Source organism: Phodopus roborovskii, unplaced genomic scaffold (assembly GCF_943737965.1).
Source record: "Phodopus roborovskii unplaced genomic scaffold, PHOROB, whole genome shotgun sequence".
In the NCBI taxonomy this organism is placed as follows: Eukaryota; Metazoa; Chordata; class Mammalia; order Rodentia; family Cricetidae; genus Phodopus; species Phodopus roborovskii.
Genome location: NW_026126460.1, coordinates 20,375,001 through 20,392,091, shown reverse-complemented (window position 1 = coordinate 20,392,091; position 17,091 = coordinate 20,375,001). Strand labels below are relative to the sequence as shown.

Below are 17,091 nucleotides of genomic sequence, written 5' to 3'. Positions count from 1 at the left end.
ATTGTTGGGTTTAATAAAAAAATAGGAAATAGTCACAATTGTTGCAAAGAAAACTAGTGGGAAAGAACTTAGAGAGATTTAGATACCCGATACGATACTTAAGCTATTTCAAAAGCCACATAACAGCCTTGAACAGTGGAACATATCTGTACTCCTAACACTTGAGAGGAAGAGGCAGGAAGATCAGTAATTCAAAGTTATCTTGAGCCACAAAGCAAGTTTGAGGCCAGCCTGGACTATATAAAATCCTGTCTCAAAAAAAACATGATACGGAACTGTAAACTAAAATCACCAACCCCCAAAACAACAGTGATAACAATAAAGCCTTATTAGGCCAGATTTGATGGCACATTTCTATGATCTCAGCACTTTGGAGGCCAGCCTGGACTACCTGGTCAGAACTTTTCAGATGAGATTGGGCACATATCACAGAAAATGTGGGGCTGAATATGAGCTAAGTGGTAGCACTTGCCTAGTGTGCTCAGAACTTTGGATTCAGTCTCTGACGTATCTCACACACACACACCACACTCAGATAATCTTAGTTCATCTTTTTTTTTCCTTTGAAGTTATTGCTAGATCATTTTCATGGGATTTTTTTTTTACTGTCTTCTAAAAGTATCTATGTCCTAAATAATCCTATCATATATCATGAACTTTAATGTAATATTGTTAAAGCCATCTTTATAGATATCTTCTTCTAAATGTAAAAATTTGAAGGTTTTTTATTACTTGTTACTATCTTTTAAAAAAAATAGCCATCAAGATGGCTCAGTGGATTTAAGACATCTGCTGCAAAACCTGATCTGTGTTTTTCCCTGATTTATCCCATTATAGCTGAGACTGAGATTACAGCTGTCAGTGGTCCAGTAACTTCTTACTCAGCCAATAAAATAGATACAGAGAGAAAGAGAGACGGAGGGAGGGAGGAGATATATGGTCTCACACCTAAGAGCACTGGCTGCTTGCTTTTGAAGCGGACATGAGTTCAATTCCCTGTACCCATATGGAGGCTTATAACTCTTATCACTTCAGTTCCAGGGGATCCAATACTTTTTTTTTCTGGCCTCTGAAGGCATCAGGCAAGAAATATACATGAAGGCAGAATACTCATACAAAAAAGATAAAATAAATTTAGCTGGGAGATACTGGTGCATACCTTTAATCCCAGCACTTGAGAGGCAGAGGGAGGTGGATCTCTCGAGTTGAAGGCAGCCTGTCTACAGAGCTAGTTCTAAGGATAGCCAAGGCTACACAGAGAAACCCTGTCTTGAAAAACAAAAAATAAATTTTGAAAATTATATTTATTAACATAAACCATATATATGGTTTTTTGTTTGTTTTTGAGACTTTTTTTCCCAGTGTGTATGGGTGTTTTGCACCCTAGCTGTCCTAGAACTAGCTCTGTAGACCAGGCTAGCCTCAAACTCAAAGAGATCCACCTGCCTCTGTCTCCTGAGTGCTGGGATTAAAAGTATGCGCCACCATCGCCTGGCTAAGAAATATATCTTAAACTTTATGCTTGAATTTGATTGAAATAAACTTTCCATTTGTTTATACTTTTGGACTCTGAAAGTAAGTTTTTGATGCTTTTGTATATCACATGTTCAATTCAGGTATGGTGGTCCATGCTTGTAATTCTAACTCTCAGGAGCTGTAGAGTAGAAAAAACAGAGGCCAGAATGAATTTCATTGTGTAGTGTGTTCAAGGCTAGCCAAGTTAATAAAGTGAGATTGTCAAGTAAAGGAAAGATCAAAGAAATGGCTGAAAGGATAAAAATACACATCACAGGAGGAAAAACCAGTTATCACAGGTTATCCTCCAACCTCCATTTACATGCTATGGTACCTTTACCAATACTAACAAAAAGAATAAAATAGTAATAAAAAGTTGGTTTGAAAATCTGTATTTGGGCTGAGGCTTGGTAGTTAAGAGCAGTGTGAGTTTAGAGGCCAGCCTGGTATACATAGTGAATCCCAGGCCAAGTAGACTATAGTGGGACCTAATCTTAGGGGGGAAAGTAAGTTTGGGGCTAGAGGAATATTTTAGCAGATGAAAGTACACACTTTTCCTGCAAAGGACTCCAGGTGAATTCCCAGTAATCGTGTGAAGTAGCTAATGGCTGCATGTAACTCTAGCTGCAAGGAACACAGTGTCTTCTGGCTCCCATAGGTGCCAGTACATAACCACACTCAAACATGCATGCACCTATATAATTAAACATAGAAATAAATCTTTAAAAATATTAGATAGTTGAGCTAAATTTATCAAGAAAGAAGAAAGGTAAATTAGAATGAAGTTTAGCAATTTTTAGACAACTTAGTTATAATTTGTGGTATGTTTTGTGTAAAAGGGAAATTTTTTTTTTTTTTTTTAGCTCAGTCATAACATAAAAAATGTGGTACTACGACCCAGTGGAACAAAACAAAGTCGCCTAATGTTGACTTTACAAGATAACAGCTTCTTGTCTATTGACAAAGTACCAAGTAAAGAAGCAGAGGAAATGAGGTTGTTTTTAGATGCAGTCCATCAAAACAGACTTCATTCAGGTAAGTACTAATCATCTCTTGAGTCTAAAAGAATATGATGACTGAGGCTGAGGATGTGGCTCAGTTGGTAGAGCCTACACCAGGGATGTAGGCTCAGAGCATGCACAAGGCTCTGGAGTCATTAACAGCTTAGCACACAGAAAACAGCCATGGTGGGCATGCATGTAATTCCAGCACTCAAGTAGAGGCAGGAGGATCAAAGTTCAAGGGCATTGTGATTCAAGGCCAGCCTGAGCTATATGAGACAAAGAATACGATGACTATACGCCAATATTCCTGAGAAACACTGATAGGAAAAACCTCAGCAAAATGCTATTGGGCTCAGTTACATGTCACAATACAAGAATTATGCTAAACTTATTCCTGAAATGTAAGAATAGTTTGGCATGAAAATCAGTCTATATAGTGTACCACACTAACAGAATGAAGGAGAAAAACCATACTATCCTCACAATTGAGGGGGAAAAGTTTAGTAATCTTTCACAATAAGCACTCTAAATAGACTGGGGAGTAGAAGAAAACTATTTCAACATGATAAAGCCTATGCATGTTAAGCCCACAGCTAACACACTTAGTTGTAAAAATCTGGAAGCTTTTTCTCTAAAATCAATAACAAAATAAGAGTAGTTGCTCCTTTTACTTTTGTGCAATGTAGCACTTGAAATCTTGCCAGAACAATTGGGTAATGAAGAAATAAAAGGTGCTCAATTGGAAAGGAGGAAGCAAATATATCTGTTCATTGATTATTTTTATCTGAGTTTTTGTTTTGTTTTGTTTCTTCCAAGTTAAATATAACATGAATAGACTGGAAGTGTAGCTCTAATAGAACAGTACTTAGCAGCACAAGGTCTTGTATTGACTGATTCCTCCTCCCCCCATAGAGGGAGATGTGGCAGTATGGATTTTCTTATGTTAATATATTACTACACCGTTTGAATAAATTAAGGTCTTTGTGGTTTTCTGTTTAGTAGCTATTCATATATTCATGCCACCAATCTTGAACAATGTTAACTTGAGTATTAACAATACTGAATACAAATAGGTATGATGGCAAATGCCTGCTATCCTGATAACCAGGAAGCTAAGGCTAGAGGACTGAATTTAAAGCCAGTCTGTCCAACCCTGTTGAGGAAAGGACAGGAGAGAAAGAACAGGGGTGGGAAATGTACAATAGTGGTATATATACTTGTAACTCTAGCACTTGATGGTCTGGAAAGATGGCTCAGAGGTTAAGAGCGCTGGCTGCTCTTCCAGAAGGCCTGAGTTCAATTCCCAGCAACCACATGATGGCTCACAACCATCTATAATGAAATCTGGTGACCTTTTCTGGTGTGCAGGTATACATGCAGGTAGAACACTGTATGTATAATAAATAAATAAATCTTTAAAACAACAAAGAACTCTAGCATTTAACACTTGAGAGGCTAAAAGCAGTAGGGTTATGAGTTTGAAGCCAGCCTGGGCTGTGTAGCAAGACCCTGTCTCAGAAAAAGCATTTGAATGTAGCACTATTTCAAATTTTAAACAATGGTATTGAGTCTATATTTCTATTTTGTTTTTGATCTACTGTACCCATCATATTAATTGAATTAATGTGTGACTGGGCTAGTGGCGCATGTCATTAATCTCGGCATTTTTGGGAGGCAGAGGCAGGTGGATCTTTTGAGTTTGAGGCTAGCCTGGTCTACAAAGAGAGTCCCAGGATAGCCAGAGCTGTTAAACAGTGAAACCCTGCCTTGAAATTGAGTAAAAAGCATTTTATATACACTGGAGATCCAAGGGTCTTTCTCATGCTAGGTAAATATTCTATCACTATGCTACATTTATTTTTATTTTGAGATAGGGTCAGGCTAAGGTGCCTATCCTGGCTTTGAACCTTCTCACCTTAGTATCCCACATAGCTTAGATTATAAGCATGTACCACCACACCCATGCTTTTAAAAGAATGATGCCCTAGAGCAAGAGTTATGGATGGTAATGAACCACCATCGGTGTGCTGGGAATAAAACCTGGGTCCTCTGCAAGGGTAGCAAGTGCTCTTACCCACTGAGACATCTCTCAGGGCCCTAAACTCAAAATCCTTACTGTGACTTTGGTAGCTCCATGAGGAAAAGAAGATAAACATTTTACAAGTTCATATTTGTAGAGTACCTTGAACTTTTTAAAATGAGCATGGATATCTGTGTAATGGAAATAATTCTGCTTGGTTACTTTTGTTTAACTAAAATTATTTTTACCTTTCTTTCACGGATATGTGCATGGATCCACTCACTGTGCCACAGTATATGCACAAGTCAAGACAACTTGTGGTTTTTCTTTTTCCTTCCATCATGTTGATTCCAGAGACTAAGTTTGGTGACATATGCCCACACACAAACATACATAATACAAAAAAAAGTTTTTAATTTTTTTTAAATAAAAAGTATACTTGTTATATTTCTGATAGGTTTTCTTGATATTGGTGTAAGTAATCATACCCTAGATATAGTGATTTACTCTTCCATACTATTAATTATAAAATTATGATGATATATTATTTATGATTTATTAAAGCTTGACTGAGGATTCAGAAAGCAAAGTCAACTATAAGCCATAGAAGCCAGGTACATACCTTTAATTCCAGCAGCCAGAAGCTAGGAGTTGGTGATACACACCTTTACTCCTAGGACTCGGATTAAGAGGTAGACAGATCTCTGTGAATCCAAGGCCACCTAGATCTACTCAACGATTGGTCCAGCCCTGAAGAGAAACACCTTGCACAAAAAAAGATCTCAGCACCTGGGATCACACACCTTTAATCCCAGGACTAGAGGGTATAAAAGATAGGTGCAGGGTCTACAGTAGTCAGTATGAGGCATTTATTCTCTAGCCATGTTGAGAATAGGAACACCCCAGCCCTTTTAGGGGTAAGAGCTCTCTGGTAGCTTGGCTGCTTTGCTTCTCTGATTTTCAGCTTGAACCCCAATATCTGTCACTGGGTCTTTTATCTTTTGTGCTACATAAAATACTATGTTCAAAAAATTTCTTTTTATCTTCTAAATTTTTATACTGTTAAATGGCCTCACTTTAAAGACAAAAAACAATTTAATACGTACACAGTGTTTTACCTGCATGTATGCCTGCAGGCCAGAAGAGGGCACCAGATATCATTAAAGATGGTTGTGAGCCACCATGTGATTGCTGGGAATTGAACTCAGGACCTCTGAAAGATCAGCCAGTGCTCTTGACCTCTGTGCCATTTCTCCAGGCCCATGGCATCACCGTTTGTGTTATTTATTCTTTTATTGGAGCTCTTATCCTTATATGTTACTATGCATCTCAGTTGTACATTCTGTCAGAATTGGCAATTACTTCTATTTCTGTATTATATAACAATAATAATAATGAATATTTTTACTAAATTAAGTGGTTTGTTCATTTTTGTCCACCAGCTATGAAGCCTTCTCAAGGGTCTGGTAGTTTTGGATCTATTCTGGGCAGCAGGACCTCTCAGAAGGAAACTAACAGACAGATTTCTTACTCAGACAATCAGGTATGTTCATTTCAATCTTCTGACTTTTTTAAAAAAATAATTAGCACAGATATATTAAGTAGTTGCATGGTGTGGAGTTTAATGTTCTCTAATGTAGCATTATCACAGTGATGGCATAGCTGACCTTTATCACTTTGGTGACACCTCAGTCTCTTTGTTTTCTAAAAATAGTTTTCTGAGTATTATCACAATTTTACCTTTTTTCCCTCCCTCTCTTTTGCTCTTTTTCAAGACAAGGTTTATTTGTGTAGTTCTGAGTATTTGCTCTGTAGACCAAGCTGGCCTCAGAGATCTGCTTGCCTCTACTTCCCAAGTGCTAGGATTACTCCTGTCTTACAACTCAGTTTTTAATTTAATTCTTGTCTTTTTACAATCCAATCTTACCTTCTTACATAGTTTTACTAAACATAACATAGTTTTACTTAACCTTCGCTTGATATCCCATTCATCAGAATGAACCACAGTAGTTTTTAGAACCAAGGATTTTTTGTTATAAAATTCAGCATGTAGTGCTGCCACTTGCAGACATGGGTCACTGGTAAAGCTCCTCAAGTTTCCTGAGCCTCAGTACTTACCTCTAAAGTGGGGATTGCATCAACATTTTAGAAGTTCTGAGACAGTACAGGTGAAAGGAGCTAGCTGGATATGTGTTGTACTACTGGAAACAGCCTTAGAAGTTTTGCTATTTCTTTCATGTTTTAGGGTCTGCTGTACATCATGAACTTATCTTTACACTGTATGACATCAAACCATTTTACTGAGCTCTTCCTTTGCTTTGAAAGAAAGCTTTTATTCGTAATATTCAGAAAGCTGAGAGACTTGGAATGTACCAGTAAATAATCTTACTACAGTTTAGTAATTACTGTCTCTTAATTGATTTGCAAAGGAAAGCCTGGTATAAAATCAGGAACATCAAAGTTCTGTAATTATATTTGTGCAGAGAGATGATTACTTAGATAATACTGGGTTGAACAATAATTAAGAGCTAAGCGGCTTAGGTTCTTTTCATGGTTTTGTTTTCAGAGTGTGTGTATAAATATATATTACATTTGTGTGTGTACAACTACGTATATCTGGAGGTCAGAAGAGAGCTTACAGAATTCATTTTCTTTTTAGACTCACCTAGAGATATCTTTTGTTTTTTGAGACAGGGTCTCTATGTGTAGTTCTGGATGTCCTGGAAGTTGATTTTTAGACCAGGTGGGCCTCGAACTCACAGAGATGCTCCTCCTTTTGCCTTTGACTCCCAAGAGCTGGGATTAATGAGATTGGCCACCGTCCCTGGATGATGTTGAATATGATGATCATGATGAGAAGACTGTAGAGCACACCAGTGTTTCTATTAGCATGTGTTGCATTTTTTGTAATTTTATACAGATAGAATCAGTGTGTATTTGGGGGGAATGAGTAGAAGGGTCTGGCCTCTTTGAAGTATATTTTGAGATGAACAGATTTGCAGTTAATGATTTTTATGCCACAATGTTAAAAAATTTTTAACTTTATCTTATGTGTATGGTTGTTTTTGCTTACCTATATGTCTATGCATCAGATACCCTGGAACTGGGGTATCAGATGGTTTTGAGCTGCCATGTGGATGCTAGGAGTTGAGCAGTCAGTGCTCTTTAGCTTCTGTGCCAGCTCTCAAGCTAATCAAATTTTTAATGTTAGTTACTTTGATTTATAAATCTGAGAATTTTATATTTTGTGTTGCTTGGGCTTGAATTTAGAATCTTGTCCTTACTTGTAAGTGCTCTGCCACTGAGCTACATCCATAAATCTTGAATAACCACCCATTTGAATTTAGCTTAATAATCATTCGTCCTGAAGTTTCTTTCCTATTCCAAGGTTATAATTTTATAAAAGGAAAGTAATTTGGATTCCATAATTCTATAGAAGAATCCCTGTAATTACATAGAGGAATCATAATTTTTCTTCGCTTTTTCAATTAATTTTATTCTATATGAGTATTTTGTCTACATGTTTGCCTATTGCCCACATATATTCTTGGTGCCCTTGGAGGTCGAAGAGGGCATCAGATCACATGGAACTGGAGTTACGGGTGGTTCTGAGCCACCATATGGGTGCTGGAAATTGAACTCAGGGTCCTCTGCAAGAACAGTAAGTGCTCTTGACCAAGGAGCCATTTCTTCCATCCCAGAAACATAATTCTAATGTCCACATATAAACACCTCTGAACATTCATCTCAAATGCTGCTATTCACATATGTTCACATTATTACACTGAATATCCATTGAGTAGATCCTTAATTCATTTGTCAGTAGGGTTTAGCTTATCTTTTTTCTCCCCATTATTGCATGTTTGCTTTATTTCTCAAATTGACTCCCTCAAGAATCATGTGGCTTTTACTGATTATACCTGATTTGATATTAAGTTGTGTCAGTCTCCTCCATCCTTCATTTCTTTTTTCTTTCATGGTTCCAAGGCTTTGGGCATGTTAAACATGTAACACTGTGCTACATTTCCAAACCTGTCATCATTCCATATCATGGTCAGCATTTCTTTTTTCCCAAAAATCACTTCTCATACTGATCACTAGAGTATGTCTTTCTGTACTTACTGTTTTCCGGAGATTGCTTTTGAGGTACAGTCTCACTTTGTAGTCTAGACTAGCTTGAAATGGACTGTGTAACCTAAGCTGCTCTTGAGCATCCAAGGATCCTCCCGTTTTAGCCTTCCTGATGCTGAAACTGCATGTGTCAGCTACCATTCTTGTCTTTTGTTATTAGTAATTAAAAATAGAACTTTTACCTTGAGCATCCAGGTATGCATTAGGAGAGAGAGAGAGAGAAGAGAGAGAGAAAGAGAGAGAGAGAGAGAGAGTGTGTGTGTGTGTGTGTGTGTAGCTGCATGCATGTCACAGAGCATGTATAGAAGTCAGAGGACAGTTTTGTAGAGTTTGTTCTCTCCTTCACTTTTACATGCTTCTGAGAATCAGTTTGGTTAATCAGACTAACATGACAAGGGCTTTTAGCTCCTCAATCATGTCATCAGCCCCAAGAATTTTAAGTTCATAAGAATACTATGGGAGAGTTAGATGTGATTATGTGTGTCTATAATCCCAGCACTTAGGTCTGAGGAAATAAACAAGCAAATAAATAGATAGTGAATTTAGGCAAGCTGGGACTACAGAGTAAGATTCTTTCTCAAAATGATTGATTGATTGATTGATTGATATGCTACAAGAAAATGTCAAATTCAATTTTTCACACTTGACTATATCAGAATCCCCTGGAAAGCTTTTTTAACTCTCTTTAAATATTGCTGGTATTGGGAGCTGGAGAGATGGTTCTTTGGTTAAGAGCACTAACTGCTCTTCCAGAGAACCTGGAATCAGTTCCTAGACCCATAAGGCAGCTCACAACTGTCTGTATTGTAATGCCCTCAGAGACATACATGCAGGCAAAATAGCAATACATATTAAATAAAAACAATTTTGGTTTGGTTTTTCTAGGCAGGGTTTCTCTATGAATAGCCTTGGCTGTCCTGGACTCACTCTGTAGACCAGGCTGGCCTCGAACTCACAAAGATCTGCCTGCTTCTGCCCCGTGAGTGCTGGGATAATAATTTTTTTTTTTTTAAATCTTTTAAAAATTGCTGATCTAAAAATTTTTATGATTGGACTGGGGATGTAACTCAGTTGACATGTCTAGCATGCATGAAGCCCTGGTTTGGTCCTTCAAACCACTTAAACCAGCATAATGATGCATGTTTATAACCCTGACATTTAGGAAGTGGTGACTGGAGGAACGGTTCTAGATAGGTTATCCTATTCTACTTAGCAAGTTTGAGGCCATCCTTGAGTTTCTATGGAATCCTTCCTCGAACAAAATGTTTTCTTCGCTTAAGTAAAAGATTTAACTGTCTCACACTTTTATTCTTACAGGCCTCTTCAAAAAGAGGAAGTTTAGAAACTAAAGATGATATTCCATTTCGAAAAGTTCTTGGCAACCCCAGTAGAGGATCAGTTAAGACGGTAGCTGGAAGTGGAATGGCTGGTAGCCGGACAATTCCTTCTTTGACGCTCACATCAACGCCTCTTAGATCAGGATTATTAGAAAACCGGTAGGAAAGAGTCATTCAGAACCTGTTTATAAATGCCTCTGGGGACTTTAGAATGCAAGGAGAAAAAAGCAGCCAGTGATTTTTTTCATATATGGCTTCAGGTTAAGTCAGTGACATGCATTGAACATGTAGACAAAACAGTATATTAAATATAGTATTAAGAATCAGACTATTATAGTAATATTTCCTATCTTTAAACATGTTTTTAATTTTTTGTCTGGATGTGGATGGATGTGCATGTATAGATATACATGTACATTTATGTGTGTGTGAAGGCCACAGGACAACCTTGGGGATCATTCCCCTTTTTTGAGACAAGGTTTCTCACTGGTTGGCACTTACTAGAAAGCCCCGGGGATCTCCCCAGCACTGGGATTGTAGGTGCACACCATCACATCCAGCTTTTCATGTGGCTTCTGGGATTTGAACTCAGATCTTGTGCTTGCACATCAAGCATTTTAATGATTTTTGTTTTTTCCCCCAGCCCTGGTTTATGATTTTTGATGGTATAAGTTATGACTTTTTAAGTCTCTTATTTGTTTGTTTGTTTGTTTGTTCTGTTCTCTATAGCACTGAAAAGAGGAAAAGAATATTATCTGGCCCAGAGCTTACTGACGATTATCCTAAGGAAAATGATTCATCATCGTAAGTTGCTTTAAGAGCCTTTGCGGTACTTGATTGGTGCTTTTTACATCCATTGTTAGAATTCCTACAGAGAATTCGCAAGAATCTTCAATTTGTGTTAATTCCAATTATAAAAGAATAGAATTGCTGGGTGGTAGTGGCAGCACACACCTTTAATCCCAGTACTCAGGAGGCAGAGGCAGGTAGATCTCTGGGTTCAAGGCCAGCCTGGTCTATAAGAGCTAGTTCCAGGACAGCCAGGGCTACACAGAAAAACCCTGTCTCAAAAAACCAATAAGAAAAAAAAAAAAAAAAAAAAAAAGATTTTAGAGTGTGTTGGTGACACTGGAGCAGAGACGTCATCAGGTCCTCCAGCTCTTGTCATTCACAACTCCTATCCTGCCTTTTGTTGCAGCACTAAAGGAGCGATGGAGCTGAAGAACTTGAAATAAATAGTTCTTTTGTTCTCTGGGAGTTTTTGTTGTTTATTTTTATTTTTGGGACAAGGTCTTGATAGGTATGTACTGGCCTTGAACTCATCATCTTCCTGTGTGCTGAGATTACAAGAGCTTATCACTATGTCCAGCTCAACAAAAGTTTCTTGTTGGGCCACTGTGTTAATGTGAGCTTTCCTCCTTTCTTGTAAGTGTGTGAGAGAGAACAAGATCCTTTTCCCTGCCTCCAAATTCATTTGTTGAAGACCTCATCTCAAAATTGGTTTTGGAGCTAGGACTTTTATGGAGTTACAAAAGGTTAAATGAGTTTTGAAGGTGGAGCTCTGATCCAGAAGGACTGAAACTAGCAATAGGTATCCAGACCTCCATGTGATGACTTAGTGAGAGGGCAGCCCATCTAAGCCATGAGGAATGGTATCACCAGAAACTGAGTTTGCTGACACTGTGATCCTCTGAGAAAATCAACTGATGTTTTGTTACAGCAGTCCAAGTAGGCCAGTACACACTGTTAGGTTTTCATTTATTTTCCAGAGACAATGTTAGATTCCTGGGACTGTCCTAAAAATCTTTGTAAACTTGGCCTAAAGTTAACCAACAGTTAAGATTGTCAACAATGGCATCAGGTGCCTTTATCCACTGAGCCATCTCTGGCTCATTTACTGTCTTTTCTAGGGTGGAAGCAATTTGGTAAAAAAAATCATTTGCAACCAAATGATGAATTAGTTTTATAAGAGGGGGCTAGACCAAGCTCAGCACTGATTTTTGCTGTGGGCCAGTTAGGACATAATAGCAGTAGCATTAGCTAAACTTTGAGGGAAAATCCATGCTATAGATTCTATCTCTGCCACTATTGCTATTTTAATTGGATCTCTGGTGAAAAGATAACTAAGGACAGAGATTGGCTGACAATTATCTTTCTGATTGTAGGGTCTTTTCAGGGTTGTTTTCCTGGTGAAGATTAGCTTATGAAGCAGATCTTTGTCCTACACACATACACATACATTTCTCTGTTCATTTCTTCCTGATCTTCCAACACCTGATCATTTAAACCCTTTGCTGCCAGATAGCAAGTAGTTGTGATCTTCTTTCTCTATCTACACAGAACCAGCAGATACTTTCATTAGAACTCTTTCCCTTACTGTTTCTTTCAACATAGTCCTTTACTGGAGTTGTACCAGTGGCCAGACTTGGTCCAGGTTTACTATTAATTACTCTTTCAGTTGGTCACAGAAAGTCATTGGTCTGGTTTTTTTTTTGTTTTTTTTTTTTGTTTTTTTTTTTTTTGTGCGTGCGTGCAATTCCAGGTATAGTAGGTTGCTACTGTACCCCTTTCATGGCATCATAGCACCAGTTCTGGATGCCCCTTAATGACTAGTAATCACCTGCTCATTCTCTCTGAGGGCCTATTAGTCTGACAAGAGTAGTATACCATACTTCATAGATAATTTAGGATTTTTTGTTTCAGACAGAATGATGTTGCTCTAAAATTCTAAAGTACCTGCTACATTCCTCTGGCCTTGGCTGAGCCCCATCTTTTTTCCCCTGAACAAATCAATGCTCATAGTAGCAGCAAGCCAGTTCTGTAGTCTTCATGGTTATATTTTACCTTGTATCCCTGTAACAGTTACCTATTACTGTATATCACATTATTACATATAGTGGCTTTAAATTATAATTTTAAAATTATTGCTGCACAGGCATGGTGGTACACACCGTTAATCCCAGCACTTGGGAGGCAGAGCCAGGTGGATCTCTGAGTTCAAGGCCAGCCTGGCCTACAAAGTGAGTTCTAAGACAGCAGAGCTACATAGAGAGAGCCTGTCTCAAACAAAAATTAACAACAAAAAGTATTGCTTATAGTCACTTGTGTACTTCAGCATATCTGAAGTTGGCTTAACCAGTTACTGATGTCCTTTGATTTTTCTTTTTCCCCCCCTATGAATCTGTGGTTAGTAAGTGGGTTGAGAAGCTTTGAGTAGTCTCACTCATGGCTGGCACTGGAATTGCTATTGGTTGGGATAATAGGCCATGTATGTGTCTTCCACCTTCTAGCAAGCTAGCATAGAATTATTCATATAGCAGTGGCAGTTTTCAAAGGACTTGGAAATCTGAAAGACATTTTTAGGCTTGGGATCAAAATTCACAGACATTTACTTCTTCAAAAAAAGAAAATTAGTTACAGGGCCAAACCCATTAAAGCATCAAGAGAGGGAGGCACAAAGTCCAGGTTAGTCTTAAATTCACTATGTAGCTCAGGCTGGCCATGAACTCCAAACCCTTTTGCCTCCACCTCTGCAGTGCTAGGATTAGCTATATTTTGTTTTTCAAGGGAGGGTTTCTATGTGTAGCCTGGAACTCACTCTGTAGAGCTGGCCTCAAACTCAGAGATCCACCTGTCTCTGTCTCCTGGGTGCTTGGGTTAACACCAGCAGTTCATTTATATAATGAGAGGCTGTAGTGAAAAAGTAAAGAAGAGGACACAAAAGTGGAGTACGAGGGGATTTGGGTAGAGAAACAGCATTATTTACTACAAGCTTAATTGATGATGATTCCCTTAAATTAGTCATTTCAAATCAAAACTTGGAGACTTTATTTTTGTGGACATTCTACTTTTAGTACTTAGAAATAATAGGGAACCTGGTCTGATCGTGCACGCCTTTAATTCCAGCCTGCAGGAGGCAAAGGCAGGAGGATCTCAGTGTGTTTGAGGCCAACAGTTATTTACACAGCTACTTCTGGAACAGCAAGGACTACATAGAGAGACACTATCTAAAAAGAAAAAAATCTTAACTTTGCATTCATGAACTTCAACTATTAGACAAGTTGAAATGTTTTTATTTTCTAAGTAGCATTTCAAATTATATGTGACATAAGAACATTTTGGATCTTATATTTTAGAACTGTAAAGCATCCACACTACATAGTTTACATCTTTATTATTTTTGTCTTAGGTAAATAATTTTAAGTGTTATTTGTGTGTGTGTGTTTGCACTCACATGTGCATACCATGTTTTACCTGTGGAGGTCACAGGGACAACTAGCAGGAGTTGGTTCTCTACCTTCACTATGGTATTGTAGCATCATACTTAGCTCACCAGGCTTTCATGGCAAGCACTTTTACTTACGTGAGCTGTCTGGCTAGTCCCTTGTCTTGCTTTTTGCTTTTGGTTAAGAAAATTCAGTATTATCTTGTTGTCTCTGATTACATGACTTTAATTTTACTTATTTTGCCCGAGTCATAGATTATACTGGTTCTTGGTTTAATGAAAGGTTATTTTCATAGTTTTTATTTCACTGAGAATTAAGAATGTCATTATACATTCACTATATTGATTTAAAATTGTTAATGTAGGAACAACAAAGCTATGACAGACCCGTCAAGAAAATATTTAACCAGCAGTAGAGAAAAACAGCTGAGTTTGAAACAGGCCGAAGAAAATCGAACATCAGGTAAGGTTTGGTCTTTAATTAAGGTCTTATCTGTTTATATGATAGACTATATTAAGCTAGCACATGAGTGTACAATTTCAGGGATAGTGGATAACCCAGTGTTAGTCATTAGTCATTGACTTATATCCAATAATTGAATAAAGTATTTTAAAGAGGGATGACAAGATGACCCAGTGGGTAGGGGTACTTGCCACCGAAACTGCAGATCTGAATTTGATCTCAGTGACTCATGTGGTAGAAGGAAAAACCTCATTGGAAAGTTATCCTCTGACTTCTGCATATGTGCTGTGGCACACACACATGGACACACACACACACACACACACAAAAATGTAAATAATAAAAGGAAAGTTATCCAAGCATAATGGTACACACTTATAAACCTAGCACTCTGGAGGTAGAATCAGGAGAATGGGGTTCAAGGCTAGCCTTAGCTACATAGTGAGTTTGACAACTGCTGTGGCTACACAGAAAAACAGCAACAGGCAGCATTGTGACTCACATCTTTAATTCCAGCACTGGGGAGACAGAGGCAGCCTGTGTCTCTGGATTTGAGGTCAGCCTGAGCTACATTGTAAAATTTAGGCCAACCAAGGTTATCTAGTGAAGGACCTGGGTGAGTTCTAGAGTGGGGTGAGCGTGTGCTTGTGTGTGCTTATATTTTGTTATTTTGTTTTCCTTTTAAAATCCAGAATTTAACAATTGTGACATATGCATTTAATCCCAGCGTTCGGGAAGTAGAGGTAGGAGGATCTCTGTGAGTTCCAGGACAGCTAATGCTACATACAGAGACCTTGCCTCAAAACAAACAAATCCAGAATTTACCAGTGTGTAGAATTAATCTTTTAGTATTAAAGTATCAAGAAAATAGACTGAATCAGAGGTTACTGTGATTGAAATTAAGGTTCATTCATCAGTGTTGCTTCTTATCACTGGGATCCCTGCAGGAAGAAGCATGACCAATAAAATATGCCTTCTTTCTGAAATACTAATACTTAGACCTCATTAATAGCACCTGTTTTAAGACCATATTAATTAATAACACTTGTTTGTTTTAAGCAATTATAACCAATCATAAGTTAGCAAACAGAAATAGTAAATACATAAAAAGCCATCTCATTACTATGTATTTTGCAATTATCTTTAATAAATGGTACAATTATGTGTATACTAAATAATTGATTTTACAATAAATTACTGATGATTTACTATCAGAAATTCTTAAAATTATTTTTCTGAAGAATTGGTATAGTAAATGGGAAAGAACTTCTTGTATGTAAGGCACAAAAAGCTAAGTTTTAGAGATTAGACTAAACTCAGTGGGATATACACAAAGAAGACATGAACATAAGAGGGCCACCTCTTGGGAAGAAGAGTTTGGCAAGAGGTAAGAGGATGAGAGAGGAGAATTGGGGAGGAGATTAATTATATGCATGTATAAAACTCTCCAAGAATAAAAAAGTAGGGGGAAAGGGATTAGAAACTAAAAAAGAACCTTGAAGAGTTTTCAGGCAGAGGAATACTGTTTTGCTATTGTAATTTTCTCTTCAGTATTGATCTTTTTAATGGGCATATATTAAAAATAGAGTTAAATACAAACAGATCCAATTTTGTAATATTATTTGAGTTTGGGTGGTTAAATTAGGCATTAAGTTTTCTTTCATATTTTTTATAGGACTTTTGCCTTTGCAGTCATCCTCGTTTTATGGGAGCAGAGCTGGATCCAAGGACTACTCTTCTGGTGGCTCTAACCTAGACAGGTATGTATTAGTTACAGAATTCCAAGTGTAGAAGTTACAGGGCTCTCCCTCTTGAGAATCTTGAGTGATGAAACTGGATGTTCTTTATACTCTTCGCTAATGCCCTAGTTTAAGCACAGCAGAATCAATTCCAATCATAAACATCATGACACTTTAGTTATGAAGTATTCTAGAAATATTTTCGTTTTATCTGTTTTGAAATGTGTCCAACAGTGAATAAATTGAGATCTAGAAAGATTTATATCAACACTACTCATGTTGACTGGCTTTATTAGGGTCTTTTGATCATTGCACGTCCCATCTTCTCAGGTGTGTGCAAATTAAAGACTCTCAGGGCATTTTTATGTTGTCTTTTGTTTCCTATGCACTTATTAAGCTAATTTCCAAAAAGTAATGGATATTTTTTTTTTTTAACTAAAGCTTCATGCAGTATCAAAATTGGAAAAGTTTTTCAGAAATTTAATTTCCAGCCAGGTATGATAATGCATGTCTGTAACCCAGGAGGCAGAGAGGAAATGGAATTAGCACAAATTCAAGGCTGCTGTGATCTACAAAGTGTGTTACAGGCCAGCTATGGCTACATAGCAAGACTCTAAAAGTGTGGTTGTGGGGATTAGAGAGATTTCTCAGTGGTCA

The 17,091-nt window shown here is 37.6% G+C and overlaps 1 protein-coding gene across 4 annotated transcripts in view; it reads left to right on the top strand.

Annotated features, from left to right (window-relative positions):
• Positions 1–17,091, top strand: part of Usp37 (ubiquitin specific peptidase 37) — a 64,968-nt gene that overhangs the window by 9,508 nt on the left and 38,369 nt on the right. For all 4 annotated transcript variants that reach the window (XM_051190465.1, XM_051190467.1, XM_051190464.1 and 1 more), the window contains 6 exons: positions 2,379–2,550; positions 5,982–6,082; positions 9,988–10,166; positions 10,737–10,811; positions 14,598–14,695; positions 16,371–16,455. In XM_051190465.1, coding sequence (XP_051046422.1) covers positions 2,379–2,550; positions 5,982–6,082; positions 9,988–10,166; positions 10,737–10,811; positions 14,598–14,695; positions 16,371–16,455 — 710 coding nt within the window. The remainder of the gene's footprint in view (positions 1–2,378; positions 2,551–5,981; positions 6,083–9,987; positions 10,167–10,736; positions 10,812–14,597; positions 14,696–16,370; positions 16,456–17,091) is intronic.